General features: G+C 60.4%; 1 protein-coding gene across 1 annotated transcript; it reads right to left on the bottom strand.

Moving 5' to 3' along the window:
• Window positions 1-1,968: 1,968 nt before the first annotated feature.
• Vwa1 (von Willebrand factor A domain containing 1) lies at window positions 1,969-6,622 on the bottom strand. The gene is made up of 4 exons (XM_026414875.2): window positions 6,431-6,622; window positions 4,761-5,318; window positions 3,475-3,753; window positions 1,969-3,388 (listed from the first exon to the last, which is right to left on the bottom strand). Exons 1-4 carry the CDS (start codon window positions 6,501-6,503, stop codon window positions 3,051-3,053), a joined length of 1,248 nt encoding a protein of 415 aa, XP_026270660.1. The 5' UTR covers window positions 6,504-6,622; the 3' UTR covers window positions 1,969-3,050.
• Window positions 6,623-11,083: the final 4,461 nt, after the last annotated feature.

Genomic DNA, 11,083 nt, shown 5'->3' with positions numbered 1-11,083 from the left:
TTCCGAAACCGCAGTGGTCTCTGGTTGTATGACTATTAGAATATCCCATCCACAGGTTTGATACTTAAAATCTTATACCATTTAGGAGGACAGACATACCCTTCCTAAAGACTCTAAACCGAGAATCGTGAGTGTGCTTTCTACCTGAAGCATTTCCATTTAACTGACAAATGTGAGGTGCTGCTTATGCTCTGCTGTTTTGTTTGTGGGATCCCTTCTGACCTCCCCAACAGCTTCTCTAACAGGAGTCCTCCAGCATTAACGACCTAGAGAGACCGCAGAGGTTAAAGATGCAGGTTGACAGGCTAGAGGCCAGGAGAGGAGAGCCTGTGTGACACAGAACTCAAGAACCTTATTGAGCATTTGATCCCAACAGAGGTTGTGCAGCCCTCCCCCGGAGCACAGGCTAGCAGGAGTTGGGGCAGGATTCTCAAAGTGAATCCCACCTAATCAGTGGGGAAGAGGTCTGCTCCAAGAATGTGTGCAGCTAAAATGGTTTCTGAGTCCCCTACCCCTGACCAGATCTCAGAGTTGCACTACAACCTGTTGCCCCCAGCAACCCAGCCCTGGGGCTCCCAGCACCAAGGCTGCAGCTGCCAGCTGCCTGTTGACTTCCAAGGATAGTGCCGGTGCAAAGCCTCTCCCCTTAAACCTAAAGCCCCTTTTGCGACCAGCACAGGTTTGCTGCTGACCATCAGTATCATTCTGCAGTTTTGTCCTGTTGGGCAGTGGTCTTGTTTCCAGAAGTGAGGAGCCAATCTCTCTCCTCAGCCAGCTGGTCCCTTCCTGCTCCTCTTCTTCTTCCATTTCCAAAAGGACTCACTGGTTCCAGACTTGCTCATGGCACCACAGTCCACCTGCAGGCCTGCCTCCACCACTGCTGGCATGTGCACTCCCCTCCTGTTCCTAATCCCTTACACACAGGCCCAAGCTCAGCCAAAAGAAAAGCTGCACATGGGACTGGGGATATACAGCTCAGTTGGTAGAGTGCTTGCCTTGCATGCACAAGGCCCCGAGTCCGATCCTCAGCACCAAAAAACAAACAAACAAACAAGAAAAGCTGCCCAGCCTGGCCAAGGTTCTAGGGTGGGGCCTTGGGCTACTGGTTCCCACCCTAACCCACCATAGTAGGGTTCCTGTGACCTGCCAGCCCCTGGTGGCTTCTCCCCAGGTATGGTGGTTCATGAGAGAAAATAAGAGTAGTGGTAGCAGGCCCAGGACTATAGTGATTTAGGGCTGAGCCCAAACCTCACAGGCCCCTCTGGGCTTCCCCACAGTTGTATAGCTCATCTTCCTGCTCAGGGTTTATGTGTAGGTTAGCCATTGCCTGCTTATGGTGACCCCATGCACTGTCCTCTGCCCCAAAGCAGCCCCTGCCCCCAGCTGGAAACTCAAGAGTCTCCAGCACTGTCCCTATAGGGCCCTGAAGTGAAACCCATTAACTGGTGTACACACTTCCTGGCCATATGTATCATGGGTGGCCTTAGTGCTGGCCTTCAGCTGCCCTGCCCTGCCCAAACCTATGGCCTCCAAAGTGCCTTTGTGTCCCTGGACACTCTAGAAGGGGCTGTAAGGGGACTCTCTCAAGAGTTGCCTGTGAGGAGCCACCTGCCATGCCCACGACCTGTGGATCATGAAACGCACCAGTTCAGGCCACAGATGCTCAATAAGGTTCTTGGGTTCTGTGTCACATAGGCTCTCAGAAAACACACACACACACACACACACACACACGTAGGGTCCAGAAACCACCGGCTCAACCCTGGCTGCCTGGGATTCACTAGGGTAGACAAAAGTGGGTACAGTGGAGGCATGGCTTTGCCAGCAGTGGGTGCCCACAGTTGGGGGACTGGGCAGTAGGCAATGGGCCTGCAGAACTACTGGGCCCTCTGTCCTCTTGAGTTCCAGCAGTCTGCCCCTATCCAAACTGGATCCTGGGCCACAAAAGCAAGTGCCAGAGGGCTGTAGAAGTCCAGGTGATCTGTATCCAAGCACTGGAGTCTGGCCCCAGCTCCTCTCAGATGCACCATGATCCTGCACACTGGACCTCTCACACTGCCCTGACCCTGGCTGGAGTGTTGTGGCAGGAACAAAGCATTCTACGGAGACAGCAGGCTCAGCATACAAATGGTTTACTGTATTTTGGAATCTGGGTCATTAGTGGGGAAGAGAAGCAAGGTGAGCCTGGGCAGGTGATTCTGAGAAGAGGCCCTGACCAGTGGGGGCTACAGAAGCAGCCAGGTCCTCCCTATCCTTGGTGAATTCTCCAGAGCTCCAGGATAGTAGAAGGTGACAGGAGGTAGCCCATGACCCTCTGGGGGCAGACAGTGTCACAAAGTATCTGAGGTGAACTCACCCAGAGCAACACTGTTCCTCCTCAAGGAGCTCCAGGGCCCCATACGGGGGAGGCCCCCTGTCAGTGCTGGCCTTGGAGCCTGGCCCAGGCCAGAGTGGATAGCCCTGGTCCCCACCGTCCTGAGCACCAGGTTCTGGGTCTATGCCTCCAGAAAAGTGCTTTCTTCATCCCAGGGGCTGCTAGCTGGGCCCACCTGGGGTCCTGGGCAGGGAGGCAGGGCCAGTGTGCCCAGTAGGCACTGCCTTCCAAGCTCAAGGGTCCTGGCAAAGACCACTGGGCCACACCATCAGCCTCCCCAGTGCCCTCCAGTCCTTTCCTTCTTCAAGAGGCCTTTGGAGACAGGCCTATGCCAGCTGCTCCTCCCCTTGCCCCACCCATTTTCTATCCAAAGGCAAGACCTCAGTGGCCTGGGGCACTTCCTCCAACTGTGCATGCTTGGCCTTTCACACCAGCTGGAGCCCAGGCCCCTGCCTCCCCTGGGTCTGATGTTCTCAACTTGCCCTCAGACGCCCTCCCCACCTCTTTACCAAATGTTGGCAAAGGACAACACAAAGGGGGTTCTGGCCGAGAGTCAGAGGAGGCTGCGAGGAGAGAACTAGGGGGTAAAAGGCAAGGCTGGCACTTCCTCCCACCGGCTCCGGCTCCGTGCGAGGGGCTATCGGTCGACTTCTCCGAACCCCTCCTGGCGGGCGGCTCACCCGCCACGGCCCACTGCGACCTGGGGTGCTGGGCGCGGGGCTCGGCTGCGCTCACCCACCGGCGTGCAGGCCTTGGCGGACAGCGCCCTCTCGTGGCCCGAGCGAAAGGCAGCTGTCACCGTCACCAGGTAGGCGGTGCCGGGCGCCAGGCCCTGCAGCGTGGTGCTGTTTCGGCCAGCGGGTACGTCCACGCGTTGTGCAGCGCTGCCACTCAGTGGCCCGATCTGCACCTGGTAGCCGAGCGCGGCAACTGGGCCCAGTGCTGGGGCCCAGCTCACGCGGAGGCTGTGCGGCCTGGCATGCGAGATGACGATGCGCTCTGGACCGGCCTCGTCTGCGGGGGTGAGGGGTGGGGGTCAAGCGGAGGGACGTTCCACCCCACGAACCCCTCCCCACGGCGTATTCCCACCTGCGCCTCACCTGGCAGCGTGCGCACTCGCAAGTGCTGAGGCTTCAGGAGGTGCACGTTGGACTCGGGCAGCAACACCACATCATATTCTGAGTCAGGGTCGAGGCCGGCCCAGGTCCAGTTGGTGGCGTTCCCAGGCAGCTGCTGGCGTCTTGTGGCCCCCGGGCCGGCACTGGGCACCAGTTCCAGCACGTAGTAGCCGGAGTCGGAGGTCAGTAGGGGCGGCCAGGCCAGGCGGAAGCTGTTGGACGTCACGTCGGAGGCGTAGAGCTGCTGTGGCTGCATTGCATCTGTAGAAGGTATGAGAGGTCAGGGGAGAAGACACCTCGAAGGGGCCAGCTGGTGGAGCTCTGAAGGATCCAGAGAATAACCTGCAGGTCCCTGGAGTGGTGTGCAGGTGAATGAGGCTGAGGAGCACATTCAGATTCTGACCTTCCTCTCCTGATGCCTGGGTGTGGGGCCTGCCAATCTTCCCCCTCAGACTCTGCCCCCAGCCCCAGGAGCCACCACCCCACTCCCTGATTCTGAAGGCAGCCTTTTCTCCTTTCCTCTCCAGGCTCAGCTGCCAAGGGCCACTAGGGGTCAGATGTCCCTGGGGAAGACTTTGGGGGAGGACCCTCTACCCCTTCCCAGTCCACAGACCCACACCTTCCTGCTCAGGGTAGGTGAGTAACCCAAAGGCAGAGATTTGGTAAAAATCCTGGGGTGGTGGCACTTTTCTGTGGCTACGGCAAGCCTAACCAGCCATCAGGCCCCTCATCTCCAGCCCTTCCCCCTTTGAGGCTGGGCTGAGGGGGTGATCCAGAAAAAGGCCCCTGGATGCTGCCCCGCCCTGTGACAGACCTCCTGGTCTGGCTTCATCCCCAGCTGTTCCCACCACACACTTGCTGTACAAACCAACACAGATCCTTCCGTGGCTGTCCTCACCCAGAACAGGTAGGGCTTGAGCTCTGGGAGGCAGACCCGGCCTTCCAGGTTCCTCCCTCTTGGATGGGGTAGGCCTGGACAGGCACCATGCACATGCTGCCACTGGCTTCCTCAGCCCAAGGACCTCCTTCCCGATCCTTTCCACTTATCCCCCACATCCTACAGAGGTAGCCCTCAGTCCCTTGGAGATCACCTGGAGGTGACCACTAATGTTTGCTCCCGTCTCTCCACAGCCCAGGGGTCTGAGCATATGAGGCACCGAGTTGGTTTGTGTTCCTGAAGGTGCATGGAGAAACTCAGAGTTATCTGCCTCCCATTCCCACCTGGGGGCATCAAGCACTTGAGTTCTGAGGGCTCTCCTCCCACCTACCAAGAATGGAGCCCCGCAGCTCTCGGGCAATGATGTGCAGATCATCCACATCAACGAAGTGCAGATGCTTCTGAGCAGGGGCTGAGGCAGCTGCAGACAGCTCTAGCAGGTTGCCACGGCCCGTGCTGACAATGAAGACTGTGACGCCCTGGTCCTTGAGCTCCTGCATTGGGGGGCCCACAGGGTCGCTGGAGGCACCATCTGTCACCCACACCAGTACCTTGGGCACCCCTGGCCGGGCACCCATTGCCTCAGCAAACAGCTGCTCCCGGGCATAGGCCAGTGCCAGGCCAGTGTTGGTGTCACCCATTCGCTGGGCTGCAGCACGGATGGCGTCCTGGACAGCCTGGCTTGAGTTGTGTTGGTTGAAGGGGAACTCGGTGTGTGGCCTGCTACCCACATGCACCAGGCTGGCACGCAGGGCCCCAGGGCCCAGGGGCAGCAGTGCCACCAGCTGCCCCACAAACTCCCGTACCCGGGAGAACTCGTAGTGTGATACGCTGGCGGAGCTGTCCAACAGGAGCAACAGGTCCCCCTGGGGGGCCGATGCCAAGGGACCTGGGGAAAGACGAGGGTCAACCCCAAATGGTGGCCCCAGATCATCCCACACCCAGAGCAGAGACCCCTGAGGCCCGGGCTTTCCTTGAGCCTGTGCTCACCCTTGCCCTGAGGTCCAAAGGGTAGTACCTCAGGGGAGAGGGTCTCTGGACCAAGCAGGAGGCTCACACTCTCAGTGCATTCCAGCTCTCTACACAGGCCATGTGACCTAGTGCACCCTGGGCTGGCGCAGGTCTCCTGTGCAGAGGAGTGCTAACCCTCCAAGACCCTACATTCCCTTCTCAGCAGACATCCAATGTAGGTGGAGCCAAAAGCCGGGGCGTAGGCCTCCCTGAAGGTCTGAGTCTGGGGTCCACTCCCTCAGGCTTGGTTTTCAGAGAGGCCACATGGAGGCTGGAATTCAGCCACACAGCTCAAGCTCCAGGTAAGGCATTCTTCGGGCATGCACAAGGCAGCAGGGGAGGGCTGGGAGCACAGCAGGGATGGGGAGGCAGAGCTCTGAACACAGCCCCCCCCAGCCCAGATGGCCAGGCTGGAATCGTGACCCCACTTACAGATGACATCACCCCTAGCCTGGCCCCCATCCTTAGCTCCATCTGGACCCAGAAAACAGGATACACCCCCAGCAGCCTGAGGGCCCGCCCAGCTCCTGGCGGGCCTCCCCTTCCTCCCGGCACCCTGCGGGGTGGGTGTGCACGTGGGCCCCTCCACCACTAAGCCACGGGTGGGGGGAGTGGGGCGGGAGGGGGGAGGAGAGTTCAAGGAGTCCTAGGCCTGGGGTTTCCCCAATGCGGTAGGGCGATTCCAACCTCCGACCACCTCTACCGAGGGCCCTTCGGAAGGTAGGGAAACTGAGGCGGGACGGCCTCTCCCACAGACTTCTCCCCTCCAGGTCCAGCCCGTGGACCTGCCGGCGGGGCATGGCAGACGCCGGCCTCGCCGCTCAGTCTTGCCGCCTGGAGCACCTGGGCGCGCCCCCCACAGGTGGCTGGGGTGCTGGGCTGGCTCCCAGCTCAGCTCCCGAAACCGCCAGCCCACCCGCCTCGCAGCCCAGCGTGGGCAGCGGGAACGAGGGGCCGTCAGGAGTCAGAGCCTGGCTCCGCCGCACTCACCGCGCTCCGCGCCGCTCCGCGCCAGCGCCAGCCGCAGGCTCAGGGCCAGGCTGAGCGCCGTCCAGGGGAGCATCGCGCGCGGTGGGATGGGGCGCTCGGCCGCAGCTTGTTGCTGGCTTGCTCCGGGACAGCCGGGCGCGGGCCTGAGAGGGCCCGCCCCCGGGAGGCCACACCCACGGCCACGCCCACGCCGCGGGCGCACGCACTCACCCAAGCGCGCACCCCAGAAACGACCTGCGCGGACTTGGCAGGGGAGCCCTCACGAGCCACCTGGACAAGAGGCGACACGCAGCACTAACCCAGGCACCACCGAGGCACGCACTTGTGGGCAGGCACACACAGGCTCTCCCCTCTCCCGGCTGTAAGGCTGTGGGGTCCCCCGCACTCCAAACCCTTTGCCTGTGATTCCCAAGTGTTAGGGGCCCCTGAAGCCAAACCCCAGGTCCTGGCTGCACCTTGGCCACAAGGCTGAGGGATAGGTGTCCCTAAGGACTAATCAACAGGAACTGGAAGGGCCTTAGAGTGGGGACAGGAGCCTGAAGACAAGACACAGGAACAGGAGACAGTTGGTTCAGGCCTTGTCCTGCGCCAAGCCCATAATGGCCCTACTGCTGGCCTCATACACTCTACCCAAGGAAGGGCCCGAGGCCACAGATATAACACCCTAGCAGGACTGGAGGGGCCCACTAGACAGAGCTGAGCCCTGTAATGTTTTTTTTTAATATTTTGTAGATAAAATGCCTTCATTTTATTTATTTGTTTGTTTGTTTGTTTGTTTATTTATATGTGGTACTGAGGATTGAACCCAGTGCCTCACACATGCTAGGCAAGCGCACTACCGCTGAGCCCCAGCCCCAGCCCCTGGGTTCTGTAATCTTGACTAGGCCCAGAAAGGGGATGCAGTGTTCCCTGGGAACACTGGGCCTCCTCCCCTGCGCAGGAGCCCCGCTGCAGCCCTCCTGAGATCCCTTCCTGTGGGGTAACCATGGAGTTGAGTTTGGGGACACACATGTGGCAGGGGTATGTCTGCCAGGATGTCCCTCCCTTCTCACCCTCTGCAGGAGGATGCTGGTGGGGAAGACGGATGGGACTTAAAATGGTTTTCCTTCCTCCCTTTCTGGCAGGTGAGACTCAGCGGCGGGACTAGGAGGATGGCCTGAGCTGGGCTTTGCCTAAAAAAGGAAGCGCACAGCTGAGCCCCAGGAGCTGGCGGCAGGAACAAGTGAGAACTGTGTCCCTGCCGCCATCCCCCACCCCCTTGCCGGGAATCTTGGCAGTGGGTGTTGGCTCTGCTCCACAGACCTCAGGCCTCAGCACGGACCAGAAGCTGCTTGGTGCTTCTGCCTGGGCCCCGTGGGGGGAGCAGTGGATTTGGGCTCACCCAGAGGAGTAAGCCGCCCAGGGGGTCTCACATGGCCCCCAGCCCCTAGCACACAGGGCTGCCCTGTAGATGGGCACTGAGCAGAGACCAAACAAGGTGGCAGCACCGCCACTGCTGTGAGGCACGCCCAGGTAGACAGTTCATCCTCAAGCTTGCCTGCCAGGGAGCTGGGCCACAGTGGATCCGCCCTGGGGGGAGGCAGCTGCTAACATCAGCCCAGGCCCACAGTCACACCTCAGCCTGCCTGGCTGAGCTGACGGGAAGTTTCCGTCCCTTCTGGAAAATTGAGCCGGTCTTCTTGCTGTGACTCAGGCCTCAAGGAAGCAGCGCCCTCCTCCAGCCTGACATCAGAAGGAGAGGGGCACTGGAGGCCCAGCCTCCACCGAGTCCTGTCTGCCCAGCCTCTATCCAGACACTGCTGCTGCCCCACCCCCTGGGGACCCTCCCCATCAGCCCTACTCCCCTACTCAATCCAAGCAAGCCTTATTCCTGTGTCCTGCCCCCCAGTGCTCTCCCTACCTCCAGAGGAAAGCTGTGGACAGATGGGATCCCAGAGGGTGAGGGAGTTAGCCTGAGTTGTGGTGGTCAGAGCCAGGCCTGGGCTTTAGGCCGACACCAGAGGAAGCACAAATAGAATGATCCAGAAGCCTCTTCTCTGAAGGGAGCAGGGCCCAGTTGGTAAAGGGGGCAGAGACATAGACAAATGCAAGGACTGGCCAGGCCAAACAGCAGGGCCCATCCCCCAGCCCTCCGCCTGCCCAGGTGCAGTCTCTGCCTGGGCCTGGCATCCCGGGGACCCAGAGGAAGATGCAGCAGGTGAGGCTGAGAGCACCTGGCCCCACAACCTTGGCCCAGGCGCAGGGAGTTGCTGTGTCTCACTTCCCAGAGCTGGCCCAGCTGCTTATCTGCAAGCAGGTGGGGGGTTTCCCTGAACTGAGGGACACTGCTCCCAGTAGGGCATTGCCCCTGCCCCCACTGAGGTCCTGGAGAAAGCTCCCTCCTCCACACAATCCAAGCTTCTGCAGAGAAGAAGGGCCTTTTGTCCCCAGCTCACTGTAGTCATGTTCAACCCCAGAGAAAAGGGCATCTCCTGGGGCCTCTGACCCCACCCCTGACCCCAGCTGAGGGCAGAGTGGCCTGGGCCCCCACCCCATTGCTGTGAGCTGCTGTTTGTCAGTTGTTTGTATCTACATGCAAACCCACGCTCACATCCACGGGGGACACAAAAACAGGAAGTGGCAGGAGCAGCTGCATGGGCCCTGGCCAGGGGAGTGGGGTGAGGCTGGGTCCGGTGACCCTGCCTCATCCAGGCAAGCAGCGGGGTAGGGGAAGGGGCAGCCAAGAGCAGCAGGGCCCTACAGCTCCTTCCCACTGCCCCCCCCCTTCCTCTAGACTTGATTTGTCCGCCTAGGGTTAGGATCAAGCCAGGCAGGGCCCAAGACCAGTCCTGGGAGCTGGGGGTGCCCGTCTCACCCCCAGAGCCCCGAGCTGACACCTCTCCCAGTCCCTGCCGTGAAGGTAGAGGGAAGAGGCAGGGGAGGGTAAGTGCCAGGCAGTGTTCATCAAACCAGCTTCTGCCCTGGGGACACCAGCTACCAGGCAGAGCCCCTCCTCCCAGTACCCCCAGACTCGGTGCGAACAGGCGATGCTGGGCCAGCAGGGACAGGACAGCTTGTTTTCCCTGTAGAGGACGGGGCCCTGTGGCAGCAGAGGGTCAGCAGGGACCTGAGGCAGAGCTGCACAAAGGAAGAGCCTTAAAGGCAGAGGGGGACAGTGAGTGCTAGGGCCTGGGTGGGGGTGGGCATGCCTGCCAGTCAGGGGACCTGGGCTGGCGCACAGCAAGGGCAGGGCCCGTGTAGGGCCTTCAGGCAGCAGGGAGGTGATGGGACTCCAAGTGCGTGGAGAAGGCAGTGCCAAGGAAGGGCAGAGGGCTGATCCCAGGCCCCGAGGGAGATACTGGGTAAGCCGCCATCAGAAGTCGGGCAGGGACTCGGTGAGAGTCTGGATTCGGGTGTCCAGAATGTGCCACCAAACAATAATGTGCCTTTCTGAGGTGGGCCACCCCAGCTTTGGTCCTCTTGGCTGGCCTGCTCTTCTGTAGGTGATTGCCAGGTCCCGCTTCATCCTCAGGTAGGGTCCAGGCAGGTTCACAGAGCACCCAGGGGCTCAGATGGAGGAGGAAGCAGGAAGGGGCAGGCCTGGATCAACACCTTGAGGGCAGCCTCCCTAGTGTCCGGCCCAGGAGCAGGGGCCTCTCTCTGCCTCCTCCTTCCTAGCCCACCCTCTCCGGCTCAGGCACTGCCAGCATGGTGCCCAGCCCACGTGCCTCGGTGGGGCATGCCTCTCAAGAGCTCAGAGCTGAGGCTGGAGGAACAGTTGGCTAAGCATGGGCCCTCCTTGCCCCTCAAGCAGGGTGTGCCTGCAAATATTTTGTGAATAAAATATACAACCTTATCCGGTTGGGGTTGTCGCTCCGTGGTAGGGCGCTTGCCTAGCATGTGTGAGGCACTAGGTTCGATTCTCAGCACCACTGATAAATAAGGGTCCATCAATAATGGAAGAAAAAAAATACAAGCTTAGGCAAGGTAGGGACCTTGCAGAGCCCTCCTCTTACCTGGGAGGTGGGGACAACATCCCTCATCCAAGAAGAGAGAGGATAGTAGGTAGGACAGGACACACCCACACATGCACACTCCAGCTTTCTCTCAGGGAGCAGGGCCTTTAGCCACAGGGGAAAGAGTTGTGTCCCCACAAATGTAGGTCTCCTCTGGCCCACCCACTGGCTTGGCTCTGCAGCCCTGAGGGACTGGAGCTAGTGACGGGGTGAAGCTCAGACCTGGGAAAAGTGAGGCTGCTCCAGACCTCCAGGTAGGGGAAAGGACTCCAGAGCAGCCAGCAGAGGAGACGGAGGCAGGGCCAGGGCTGGGGACTAGGACCCCGAAGGAGGAGGTTTCTGTCACAAGCTCATGCTGGGAAGAAGTTGGGGGACAAAATCTGTGGGACTCAGGGAAGAGAGCTAGGAAGAGGCCAGTGGATACCTCAGGCCTGAGAGGGGAGTCTGTGGCTAGAGAGCCAGGTCCCTGCCCCTCAGGAGAATGACAAGGAAGACTCCCAGGGCCCTGCAGAGGACCCAGAGAGGGCAGAGCTGCCTTCAGCTCCAGGCAGGCAGCTGTAGCCCCTCAGGCTCTGCTGGCCTGGCAGCTGGCTCAGCTTTGCTCTCCAGGTCTAAGGCCTGGGTGGAATCCTGGGCCTGCCTCCTGCATGCCCGGCAA

This window comes from Urocitellus parryii, chromosome 11, assembly GCF_045843805.1.
Source record: "Urocitellus parryii isolate mUroPar1 chromosome 11, mUroPar1.hap1, whole genome shotgun sequence".
Taxonomy (NCBI): Eukaryota; Metazoa; Chordata; class Mammalia; order Rodentia; family Sciuridae; genus Urocitellus; species Urocitellus parryii.
This window is presented reverse-complemented; position numbering and strand designations above follow the sequence as displayed.

Coding starts and splice junctions, on each gene's coding strand:
- Vwa1 (XM_026414875.2), bottom strand. CDS start 6,503: ATGCTCCCCTGGACGGCGCTCAGCCTGGCCCTGAGCCTGCGGCTGGCG. Junction 5,319..6,430: donor GCGGAGCGGCGCGGAGCGCG/GTGAGTGCGGCG, acceptor GTCTTTCCCCAG/GTCCCTTGGCATCGGCCCCC. Junction 3,754..4,760: donor GCTGCGGGGCTCCATTCTTG/GTAGGTGGGAGG, acceptor TACCTTCTACAG/ATGCAATGCAGCCACAGCAG.